Raw genomic sequence first — 12,982 nt, 5'->3', positions numbered from 1 at the left:
CTCTACCGCTGCCCCACCGTGCAGCCCCTAGTTGTAATGGCATGAAGAATGGCTAGCAGGTTGGTGGGCAGGCAAAGGAAGTCTGTTTTGACCCAAAATAACAGACCATGTTAAAAACGTGGCTTTATATTCCCTGCTCTGTCTATCAGAACATTTATCTCCCAAATGCAAGAGTTTAAAATAAAAATGTTGATTGTAAGATTCAATATGGAAACGAACCCCTCTGACCACCGAGTCCACGCCGGTCATCGATTACCCGCTCACGCTAGTTCTATGTTATCTCACTTTCTCATCCACTACCTACACACTCGGGCCACGTTACACGGGGCCAATTAACCTACAACCCCACACGTCTCCGAGATGTCCGGGGCACCCGCAGGAAACCCACACGGTCACAGTGAGAACGTGCAAACTCCACGCAAACAGCACAGATCTCAAGATAGCCTCAAAGTGCTGGAGTAACTCAGGCAGCATCTCTGGAGAAACGGAACAGGTGACGTTTCGGGCCGGAACTCTTCTTCAGACTGAACCCTTCGGTCTGAAGAAGGTTTTGGACCTGAAACGTCACCTATTCCTTTTCCTCAGAGAGGCTGAGTAGCTCCAGCACTTTGTGTCCATCTTCAGTATAAACCAGCATCTGCATTTCCTTCTTACTTTGATCTCATGTTGGTCATTTTTATTCTGGTTCAAATGAGAGCCCAGAAATATACGGGAATAGTTGGGGTCTCGTGCAAAGACCAAGATTTTTACTTGTAAATGTAAATTCTGTTGCAGACTGTAGATTCCGCTTCGCTAAGTAGCAGGTCTTCATGTGTGGGTCTGAGTGATGATGAGGATGTGAATATACCTGTGTCTGAATCGGAGATTGATGCTGAAAGCAATTGTGCCAGTTCAGGTAAGGAGCATGTTTCAACTACGTCCATCTTCTGAAAGAAATGCCTTCAAAATGCCCTCACGAAATGACCAGCTGAATCCAGCCTGACTCTCCCAAATGTGAACGGCACAGAAACTGAAACGTCATAAGTTACAGGAACAGAATTGGGCCATTTTGCCCGCCAAGTCTACTCCGCCATTCAATCATGGCTCTTCTATCTTGCCTTCTCCCCATAACCCCTGACACTAACCCCTGATACTAATCAAGAATCTGTAAATTGACGCCTTATAAATATCCATTGACTTGGCCTCCACAGCCGCCTGTGGCAATGAATTCCACAGACTCACCACCTTCTGGACTGTCATCTGTCCAGTCTGTTGAACGGTCCTGACCCTTGGAAGAGTCTAGAACTAGAGGTCATAGCCTCAGAATTAAAGGACGTTCTTTTAGGAAGGATGTGAGGGGAAATTTCTTTAGTCAGAAGGTGGTGAATCTGTGGAACTCTTTGCCACAGACGGCTGTGGAGGACAAGTCTGGATATTTTTAAACCAGAGATTGACAGATTCTTGATTAGTGCGGGTGTCAGTGGTTATGGGGAGAAAGCAGGAGAATGGGTTTAGGAGGGAGAGATACGTCAGCCATGATTGAATGACGGAGTAGACTTGATGGCTTAATTCTACTCCTATTCCTTATCACAGCTTAAGGATAAGGGGAGATCCTTTAAAACCGAGATGAGAAGAACTTTTTTCACACAGAGAGTGGTGAATCTCTGGAACTCTCTGCCACAGAGGGTAGTTGAGGCCAGTTCATTGGCTATATTTAAGAGGGAGTTAGATGTGGCCCTTGTGGCTAAAGGGATCAGGGGGTATGGAGAGAAGGCAGGTATGAGATACTGAGTTGAATGATCAGCCATGATCATATTGAATGGCGGTGCAGGCTCGAAGGGCCGAATGGCCTCTACTCCTGCACCTAATTTTCTATGTTTCTATGACCTTATGAAATGCCACCTGTCCATTTCCCTCCTCAGTGCCTGCCTGGCTGACTTGCTGAGTTCCTCAGAAGGAAACAAAAAATGTATTTTGTAATCTTACTTTTGTCATTGTTATTCTGATTAAAAAGAATAGCCCAGTTCCTCCAGTATTGGGGGTGGCGCAGCGGGTAGAGCTGCTGCCTCACACCCAGACGGAGACCCGGGTTCCATCCTGACCACGAGGCTGTCTGTACGGAGTTTGTACCTTCTCCCTGTGACCTGCGTGGGTTTTCTCTGGCTGCATCGGTTTCTTCCCACACTCCAAAGACGTGCAGGTTTTCAGGTTAATTGTAACAAAACATAGTACATTGTCCCTGCTGTGTAGGATAGTGCTGGTGTACGGGGCGATCGCTGGTCGGCAAGGACTTGGTGGAGAGGGAATGAAAGCGAAGTCTAGAAGGGCATAACGGCCAGTAGTCCTCCTCAGATGCTGCCTCACTCAGTTACTCCAGCACTTTGTGTTTTGCTCCAGGTTCCAACACCTGCAGTTCCCTGTGTCTCCAGGACTAATAGCAAACTGAATTTAACTTGGTTTAGGTTTATTATTGTCACGTGTACTGAGGTACAGTGAAAAGCTTTGTTTTCCATGCTTCCTATCATAAAGACAATCAAGTCCAATAGGTGGAGCAAAGGGGAAGATACAGAGTGCAGGATATAGTTCTCAGCATTGTAGCGCATCAGTTCCACAGACAATGTCCAATGTCCGCAATGGGGTAGAGGTGAATCGGACAGTACCCTAGCTTATGGAAGGGCCGTTCAGAAGCCGGATAACGGAGGGGAAGAAGCTGTTCCTGAGTCTGGTGGTGCGCGCTTTCAAGCTTCTGTACCTTCTTGGTGGGGAGTGTGGTCTGTGTGATGGACTGGGCTACATCTACAATGGTGGGGAGTGTGATGGACTGGGCTACATCTACAATGGTGGGGAGTGTGGTCTGTGATGGATGGACTGGGCTACATCTACAATGGTGGGGAGTGTGGTCTGTGTGGGACTGGGCTACATCTACAATGGTGGGGAGTGTGGTCTGTGTGGGACTGGGTGGGGAGTGTGGTCTGTGTGGGACTGGGCTACATCTACAATGGTGGGGAGTGTGGTCTGTGTGGGACTGGGCTACATCCACTACTCTCTGCAATTTCTTGTAGTCTTGGGCAGAGCTGTTGCCAAACCAAGCTGTGATGAACCCAACATTGTTTTTCCAGTTGCGGAGGATGATGACGATGATAAGTTTGTGCTTGCTGACGAACCAGATGACTTGCCGACAACTGATGAGAAAGCATCTGAGCTGACGGATGATGCTGCTGCTCAGAATGGTGTTCCATCTGATGCTGATGATCGCTCTAGTGGTGAGGAATGCTCAGTTGAGGCCATTAATGAGGAAGACAACCAGTACAAGTCGATCATTGATGATATCAGGTCAGTATTCATGTCATCACCAAAGCACAATTAAGGCTGATCTTCAATTTAGCCAGGAAATACTGAAGTAACTCAGCGAGACAGGCAGCATCTCTGGAGAGATGGAATGGGTGACGTTTCGGGTCGAGACCCTTCTGTAAGACTCCGACATTTTGTGTCTTATCTCTGGTGTAAACTGGTCAACTTGCTATTGAGAGAGCACAGCGTAGGTTTACAAAGTTAATTCCCGGGATGGCGGGACTGTCATATGCTGAGAGAATGGAGCAGCTGGGCTTGTACACTCTGGAGTTTAGAGGGACGAGAGGTGATCTTATTGAAACATATAAGATTGTTAAGGGTTTGGACACGCTAGAGGCAGGAAACATGTTCCCAATGTTTTGGGGGAGTCCAGAACCAGGGGCCACAGTTTAAGAATAAGGAGTAAGCCATTTAGAACGGAGACAAGGAAACACTTTTTCACACACAGAGTTGTGAGTCTGTGGAATTCTCTGCCTCAGAGGGCGGTGGAGGCGGGTTCTCTGGATGCTTTCAAGAGAGAGCTAGATAGGACTCTTAAAAATAGCAGTCAGGGGATATGGGGAGAAGACAGGAACGGGATACTGATTGGGGATGATCAGCCATGATCACATTGAATGGCGGTGCTGTCTCAAAGGGCCGAATGGCCTACTCCTGCACCTATTGTCTATTGTCTGTAGGTCCTTCCTACACATAAGGCAGATCTTCAATTGGGAAATGGCCATCCGTTCAAACTAACACTGTTGGTAAAACTGAAGGAACGTACACAGGGCGGTTTTAACAGCATTATAGGCCCCCAGCCAAAGCAGTGCACTAGGGGCCGCTTCACTTCCAGTTTGTTTATGCCGAATCAAATATGCCCTCATGCACTTGCGATGTTCTTCTCCGGTTTCATGTTCTACAATAACATTCTACAACACAGATTAGCATGGGGCCTCTATGCTGGTGGGGCCCCGGGCAACTGCCCAGCGTGCCCATGCGTTAAGTCGTCCCTGACTGTACATGTCTGCAAATTTGAAATGCGTGCAATATTTTTTTGGAAAGTTTGGCCAGAAGGCGTTTGGGATTTATGATGCATGACAATTTTGAAAAATGGTGGTTTATTGAATTGGTATAAATCTTTGCATACATTCTTTTGGTTTAGGAAAAATGAATTTGGTATCGGGATTGAACTGAATGAGGAGGGGAAGAGGCTAATGCAAATACATCAGAACCGATTAGGCCGAAGCCTGACGCGCTTATCTACTGAGCTGTACAGTAAAGACACTCACTTTGTACTGGAACTGATACAGGTAAACTGTGTTAGCTTGTTTGCCATAGACAGGCACAACGTGCTGGAGTAACTCAGCGGCTCACGCAGCTTCTCTGGCGAAAAGGTTATTTCTCGGATTGGGGCGGCTCTTGGGTTTATACCAGCATGTGGGATTCCCAGGGTGGCGGGACTGTCATATGCTGAGGGAATGGAGCAGCTGGGCTTGTATACTCTGGAATTTAAAAGGATGAGTGGGAATCTTATTGAAACATATAAGATTATTAAGGACACACTAGAGGCAGGAAACATGTTCCCGATGTTGGGGGAGTCCAGAGCCAGGGGCCACAGTTTGAGAATAAGGGGTAAGCCATTTAGAATAGAGATGAGGAAACACTTTTTCACACAGAGAGTTGTGAGTGTGGAATTCTCTGCCTCAGAGGGCGGTGGGGGCCAGTTCTCTGGATACTTTCAAGAGAGAGCTAGATAGGGCACTTAAAGATAGCAGAGTTAGGGGATATGGGGAGAAGGCAGGAACGGGATACTGATTGTGGATGAGCAGCCATGACCACATTGAATGGCGCTGCTGGCTTGAAGGGCCGAATGGCCTCTACTCCTGCACCCATTGTCTATTGTCTATTATTATCTGCACTTCCTTTCTGCACAGTTAGTTTCATCTTGCACAGTATATTCATCTTGCAAATGACCAGAAAATAACTATTGCATACCGAAATGAACAAGTGTAAAGAGCATGTATCATTTCAAAGCTACTGCCTTTTCACTTCCCCTTCAGTTATCACTGTTATACCCCATTATAGAACAGTGCAGCACAAGAACATTCCCTTCTGTCCACAATGTCTGTGCCAAACATTTGGGCATATTCGGTCGAGACCCGAAATGCCACCTATTCCTTCGCTCCACAGATGCTGCCTCACCCGCTAAGTTTCTCCAGCATTTTTGCCTACCTTACATTATATGGGCTATGAGAGTTGTTGTAAATAAGAGGACTGACTAATATGCTCAGCACAAGACAGAGGGGATGTGGACAGGCTTTGAGAAATAACTTTTTCATTTAGAAGCTGTCCCATGGAACCCGCTGTCCGTGGGGGTGATGGAGGCACGTACTTTGAAACATTTTAGTGGCTTTTAGATAAACCACTTGAAACACCATAGCATAGAAGGCTAAAGGCCTTCTATAGATAGGTAGGTACATGCTGACCTGGTGGGCCACGGGTGAGTGTATGGAAGCAGCTGCAGGAAGAGGTAGGTGGGGCAGGTATGTTTACGAAGCATCCAGATAGGTACATGTATTGTGTAGGGAGGAACTGCAGATGCTGGTTTAAACCAAAGACAGACACAAAAGACTGGAGTAACTGAGCGGGTCAGGCAGCATCTCTGGAGAAAAGGAACTGGTGACGTTTCGGGTCGAGACATCGAAGAAGGATGTCTGAAGAAGGGTCTTGACCTGAAACGTCACCTATTGCTTTTCTCCAGAGATGCTGCCCGACTCGCCGAGTTGCTCCAGCCTTTTGTGTCTGTCTTACGTACGTGAATAGGGTAGGTGTGGCACACGCAGGCAGGTGGGACGTGTTGATTGGTGTCAGTTGAAGTTGAGCCGAGGGCCTGTTTCCAACGTGCATGACTCTTCCACTGTGGAATATATGCATCTCCAATAAAGTTAGATTTTGAAAATTAAAAATTTTGAGTTGTTTTGTTAATCAGTTCTAATTGTACGGCGGTGTGTGCAATGATTCACAGGACTATTGTGTGCTAAAGGGCCAGTCCCACTTGCGCCGTCACTTACGTGACAGGCCGGTAGTGACGGTTGCGCGATGGTCCCACGAGAGTCGCGCGCGTAATCATGCGCCCGCACAGCCGTCTGGAGCGCGTGACGTCATTTGAAGATGGACACAAGATGCAGGAGTAACTCAGCGGAACCGGGGCAGCATCTCTGGAGAGAAGGAATGGATGATGTTTCAGGTTGAGACTCTTCAGGTTCTTCAGTCTGAAAGAAGGGTCTTGACCCGAAACATCACCCATTCCTTCTCTCCAGAGATGCTGCCGGTCCCGCTGAGTTACTCCAGCATTTTATGTCTATCTTCAATTTTCTTGGCCCCGTTCTGGGAGTAGAAGTGGGGGCGGATCCGGACTGCAATGGCCGTGAGCCCCAGGCCGAGCTCGGCGATCGTTAGCTGCTTCTGCTGCTGTTGGAGGTGAGACGTTGCGTCACGCCAGGGTCTTGGGCCCGTCCCACTTTGGCTGCCAGTTACACCACAGGCCAGTGGCGCGCGAAGATTTCGTGAAGGACAAAGTCCACACTCCTCCTCGCCACTCCACGTGCCCGTCCCCACGCTACCCACACGCTAGCAGGTCACGTAAATGGCGCATGAAAGTCAGCCAAGTGGGACAGGCCCTTAAACATTCAATGATTATTATTGTTTTAATGTTTTATGTGTCACTCCTAACTATCACTGTACGTGGTTGTCACTTGCAGGCGGAGCACCAAGGCAAATTCCTTGTATGTGAATACTTGGCCAATAAACTTCTTCATTCTGGTTCTAGAATGCTGATGATAACAAATACCCACCATTTGATGGTGAAGCAGCTCCCAGCCTGCTGTTCGTGGTGGAACGAGACTGCATCATTCTCCTCAATAATGAATGCGGCTTTGAGGAGAAGAACATCCGAGCCATCTGTGATGTCGGCTGCAGCACCAAGGGGAAGCACAAGTACGGCTACATAGGTAGGAGTGTGTGCAATGATTCACAGCACTAAAGATTCGATAGATAATTAAAACAAGGTGCTATTTCAATTATGAAGTAAAGCGTACCTGTCTAATTACATTGTGACATTCAGTTGGGTGTGGTTTCAGAACAATTTAAGATGGAATGCGATAATGGTTACATAAGAGATTGCAGATATTTAGTTTGTTTAGTTTAGAGATACAGAGCGGAAACAGGCCCTTCGGCCCACAGGGTCCGCGCCGACCAGCGATCCCCGCACATTAACAATATCCTACACCCACTAGGGACAATTTTTACATTTACTAAGCAAATTAACGTGCAAACCTGTATGTCTTTGGAGTGTGGGAGGAAACCGAAGATCTCAGAGAAAACCCACGCAGGTCACGGGGAGAACGTGCAAACTCTGTACAGACAGCACCCGTAGTCGGGATCAAACCTGGGACTCCGGCGCTGCGTTCGCTGTAGGGCAGCGACTCTACCGCTGCGCCACCGTGACACGTTGTCATGTGTACTGGGGTGCAGTGAACAGCTTATTTGTTGCGTGCTGTCTGTCCAGTCAGCGAAAAGACTGCACATGATTACAATCGAGCCGTCCACACTGTACAGATACAGGATAAAGGGGATAACATGGGGTTAGGAGGGACAGATTAGCCACTGTCTTCATTGTCATTTACGCGATTTTGGAAATAAGGGTGGAAAAGCATTTTGTTCTTGCAGATTTTACTGCTTCTGGTATTTGTAAAGATTGTTTTTCAGGATTTCAAAGGAAATTTGAAACCCATCAGATTTGTACTTTTGTGCAGATTTTCTGCACTCTCTTCTTAGGGCTCTGGTGGTGTCATTGAGCCACGGCCAGCCTCTAGGCTTAGACTTTTTCATTTTAAGAGGAGCAACAGAATCCAGAATGGAAGAGCAAGTAGTATTGAATAAAGAAATGAGGTTGTCGGTGCTGAAATGGAGGGGAGATGCCCCAGTAGCGCAGGTCATAAGTCATAGGAGCAGAATTAGGTCATTCGGCCCATCAAGTCTACTCCGGCCTTCAATCATGGCTAATCGGTCAAGTCAAGTTTATTTGTCACATACACATACGAGATGTGCAGTGAAATGAAAGTGGCAATGCTCGCGGACTTTTGTGCAAAAGACAAACAACAAAACAACCAAACAAATTATAAACACAATCATAACACACATATTCTTTTACATAATAAATAATGGAAGGAAAAACGTTCAGTAGAGTTAGTCCCTGGTGAGATAGGCGTTTACAGTCCGAATGGCCTCTGGGAAGAAACTCCTTCTCAACCTCTCCGTTCTCACCGCATGGCAACGGAGGCGTTTGCCTGACCGTAGCGGTCTCTCCTAATCCTATTCTCCTGCCTTCAAATTCAGAGTCAAATGCGCCACTGTGCCCGCTCAAGTTAAAGTGAGCTGCAAGTAGATTATTGTCTTGTTTTGCAGGTCAGAAAGGCATTGGATTTAAGTCGGTTTTCAAAGTTACCGACACGCCAGAAATCCACTCTAATGGTTTCCACATCTGTTTCGACAAGCTGAGTGGCCCAATGGGATACATCCTTCCTCACTGGGCCGAGGATCAACGGCCTGTGGAGTTAACGGGGTCAGAGGCAGAGAAAGCAAGGTAATATTTAACAGCGGAGAAACAGGAGACTGCAGATGCTGGCAACTTGAGGGGGGAAAAAGACAGCAAAAACTGCAGGAGAAACTCAGTGGGTTTGCGCCAAATTTGAACTGAGAGGAGCAAGATTTATTGGGAACATGAGGGCCAACCTTTACACTCCAAGGTTGGTGGGTGTATGGAACCAGCTGCCCCAGGAAATAGTTGATGCAGGCACGAAACCATAATTTAAAAGACATTTGGACAGATATACTGGGTCGGAAAGGTTTATAGGTATAAAGGCCAAACTGGGGCAAAAGTTACTAGCTTTGACCAACATCTTGTCCGCCATTGGACGGGTTGGGCCAACGGGTCTATTTCGGTGCTGTGTTACTCTGCTAAATTTAGTTTAGAGATACAGCACGGAAACAGGCCCTTCGGCCCACCGAGTCCGCGCCGACCAACCAGCGATCCCCGCACACTAACACTATCCTACACGCAGGTACACAAAAATGCTGGAGAAACTCAGCGGGTGCAGCAGCATCTATGGAGCGAAGGAAATAGGTAACGTTTCGGGCCTGTTTCCCTTCAGGGTTTCGACCCGAAACGTTGCCTATTTCCTTCGCTCCATAGATGCTGCTGCACCCGCTGAGTTTCTCCAGCATTTTTGTGTACCTTCGATTTTCCAGCATCTGCAGTTCCTTCTTAAACACTATCCTACACACACTAAGGACAATTTATAATTTTGCCAAGCCAATTAACCTACAAACCTGTACGTGATTGGAGTGTGGGATGAAAACCCACGTCGCCTATCCATGTTCTCCACAGATGCTGCCTGACCCGCTGAGTTACTCCAGCACTCTGTGAAACGTCACCTATCTATGTTCTCCACAGATGCTGCCTGACCCGCTGAGTTACTCCAGCACTCTGTGAAACGTCACCTATCCATGTTCTCCACAGATGCTGCCTGACCCACTGAGTTATGGTGCAGCAGCATCTATGGAGCTAAGGAAATAGGCAACGTTTCGGGCCGAAAACCTTCTGGAAATAGGCAACGTTTTAACCCGAAACGTTGCCTATTTCCTTAGCTCCATAGATGCTGCTGCTGCACCCGCTGAATTACTCCAGCACTTTGTGTCCTTTTGTGTAAACCAGCCTCTGCAGTTCCTTGTTTACGTAAGATGGTGACAATTTTGGGAGATTGTAGCCCCAGCATCTAGTAGCTGTGACTGTGCAGGAAGGAACTGCAGATGCTGGTTCTCATCGAAGATAGACACAACATGCTGGAGTAACTCAGCGGGTGAGGCAGCATCTCTGGAGTGAAGGAATAGGAGACGTTTTGGGTCGAGACCTTCAGTTACTCCAGCACTCTGTGAAACGTCACCTATCCATTTTCTCCACAGATTCTGCCTGACCCCCTGAGTTACTCCAGCACTCTGTGAAACGTCACCTATCCATGTTCTCCACAGATGCTGCCTGACCCGCTGAGTTACTCCAGCACTCTGTGAAACGTCACCTATCCATGTTCTCCACAGATGCTGCCTGACCCGCTGAGTTACTCCAGCATTTTGCACCCTTGCTTGGTAAACCAGCATCTTCCTTGTTTCTGTAATATACTGATGAGTTTTCTGTCTTCATTGCCCTTTATGTGTTTGATTCTAATTTCTCAGGTGGACAACAAAGATCGTTCTTCCACTCAAGCCACAGAACCAGCAAATGCAAAATTTATTCCACGACATCGACCCTTCGCTGCTCTTGTTCCTGCACAGACTCCGTTCCATTACAATCATTAACAAGGTAATGTTTTTTAAAATGTTTTTGCTCATCTGCGGAATTCTCTGCCTCAGAGGGCGGTGGAGGCGGGTTCTCTGGATGCTTTCAAGAGAGAGCTAGATCGGGCTCTTAAAGATAGCGGAGTCAGGGGATATGGGGAGAAGGCAGGAACAGGATACTGATTGTGGATGATCAACCATGATCACATTGAATGGCAGTGCTAGCTCGAAGGGCCGAATGGCCTACTCCTGCACCTATTGTCTATTGTCATCGTAAGCTTATAATTGAAGCTGCTGCGAGCATCCCGGCATTTTATCTCGCTGTGATGTTCAAGAAAAGTTTTGAAGAGAGCTTCTTATGGTGTTTGCCATATAGGAGGAATTTCTTTAGCCAGAGGGTGGTGAATCTGTGGAATTCTTTGCCACAGACGGCTGTGGAGGCCACAAGTCAGTGGATATTTTTAAGGCAGAGATAGATAGATTCTTGATCAGTACGCGTATCGGGGTTATAGGGAGAAGGCAGGAGAGTGGGGTTAGGAGGGAGAGATAGATCAGCCACGATCGTGGACTTGATGGGCCGAATGGCCTTATTGGTTATGGTTATGAACGTTGAAAATAGCACATAGCAGCTTATTTTCTACTACACAGGATTTATAGAAACACAACTATTGCATGATAGCACCATGCTGATGCATAATAATAATAATAATAATAATAATAATCTTACTTATATAGCACATTTTTAGTCAACTTGCATTGACCCCAAAGTGCTTCACATAATTACATTACATTTACACTCAGGCAAAGGTGGGTGAAGTGTCTTGCCCCAAGGATAGTGTGCACTCCAAGCGGGATTCGAACCGGCTACCTTCCGGTCGCCAGCCGAACACTTAGCCCATTGTGCCATCTGTCGTCCCACTAAGCTAAATCACCTGTCTTCATTTTATTCAGTAAGTTGAAAAGAAATGTAAACGACATATTATCTAAACAGGTAAAGGGTCAGGATTTTCTGGTGACGCGGAAGGACCTTGCTAACAACATCTTGGAGGTGAAACACAGGACGGGAGCTGATCACTGGCTGGTGGTCAAGAGCATTCTTGATGCAAGAAAGGTCAGCTATTGTTCATTCTGCTACTCAAGCTCTGTGTACTCTGTGTCGTCTGAAGAAGGGTCTCGACCCGAAACATTACCCGTTCCTTCTCTCCAGAGCTGCTGGCCGGCTGTCCTGCTGAGTTTACCAACATTTTGTGTCTTGTCTCCTGTGTACATTGAGCGACTTGTGCAGAATCTCGAGCAAAAAGACAAAATGCTGGGCGAACTCAGCGGGTCAGGCAGCATCTGTGGAGGGACTGATCAATCTGAGGAAGGGTCCCGACCCAAATCATCATGTGTCCATTCCCTCCACGGATGCTGCCTGACCCTCCAGCACTTTGTTTATGCTCCAGCTTTCAGCGTCTACACTCTCTCTATCCCTTCCCCCCATCTCCATCTCTCCTCCCCCTATCTCCCTCTCTCCATCTCTCACTATCTCTCTCTCTCTCTCTATCTCTCCACCTCTCTCTCTCTATCTCTATCTCTCTCTCTCTCTCCCCCTCTCCCTCTCCCTCTCTCCCCAGCCTCTCTCTCCCTGAACTGAGAGCGGGAGAAAGAGCGAGCGAGAGAGAGAAGGAATGAGTGTCCCCCTCCCCCCTCTCCCTCCCCCTCTCCCTCCCCCTCTCCCTCCCCCTCCCCCTCCCCCTCTCCCTCCCCCCCCTCCCTCCCCCCCCCCCCCTCTCCCCTTATTCTCCCCCCCCCTCCCCTCCCTCTCCCTCCCTCTCCCTCCCTCTCCCTCTCGCCCTCTCTCTATGTTTCACTGTATCACTCTTATGTCCTGATGTACTGGATCAATACAATCCTGTTTCTGTGTTTGCAGATTAAAGACAATGTGGAATGCACTGAGCTGGCTCTTGCCTTTAAACTAGTCACTGAGAAGAGGAGCCAGAGACCAAGGAGCCAACCTGAGAAACAGCCCGTCTTTGCCTTCTTGCCCTTGAGGAGCTTTGGGTTCCGCTTCATCATACAAGGTCCTTTAAACCAATTAATAACAACCTCCTAGAAACAAAAATGCTGGAGAAACTCAGCGGGACAGGCAGCATCTCTGGAGAGAAGGAATGGGTGACGTTTCAGGTCTCAACCCAAAACGCCATCCATACCTTTTCTCTAGAGTTGCTGCCTGTCCCGCTGAGTTACTCCAGAATTCTCTGCATAGCACCATTTTTAATGCAATGGGATACGGGGAGAA

General features: G+C 47.7%; 1 protein-coding gene across 4 annotated transcripts in view; it reads left to right on the top strand.

Moving 5' to 3' along the window:
- The window catches only part of wu:fj29h11 (uncharacterized), a 109,021-nt gene that overhangs the window by 53,444 nt on the left and 42,595 nt on the right, over positions 1-12,982 (top strand). For all 4 annotated transcript variants that reach the window (XM_055654269.1, XM_055654267.1, XM_055654268.1 and 1 more), the window contains 8 exons: positions 775-895; positions 3,099-3,312; positions 4,472-4,619; positions 7,139-7,319; positions 8,776-8,953; positions 10,600-10,726; positions 11,693-11,812; positions 12,614-12,764. In XM_055654269.1, coding sequence (XP_055510244.1) covers positions 775-895; positions 3,099-3,312; positions 4,472-4,619; positions 7,139-7,319; positions 8,776-8,953; positions 10,600-10,726; positions 11,693-11,812; positions 12,614-12,764 — 1,240 coding nt within the window. The remainder of the gene's footprint in view (positions 1-774; positions 896-3,098; positions 3,313-4,471; positions 4,620-7,138; positions 7,320-8,775; positions 8,954-10,599; positions 10,727-11,692; positions 11,813-12,613; positions 12,765-12,982) is intronic.

The sequence above is a fragment of the Leucoraja erinacea genome, chromosome 23, assembly GCF_028641065.1.
Source record: "Leucoraja erinacea ecotype New England chromosome 23, Leri_hhj_1, whole genome shotgun sequence".
Lineage (NCBI taxonomy): Eukaryota > Metazoa > Chordata > Chondrichthyes > Rajiformes > Rajidae > Leucoraja > Leucoraja erinaceus.
This window is presented reverse-complemented; position numbering and strand designations above follow the sequence as displayed.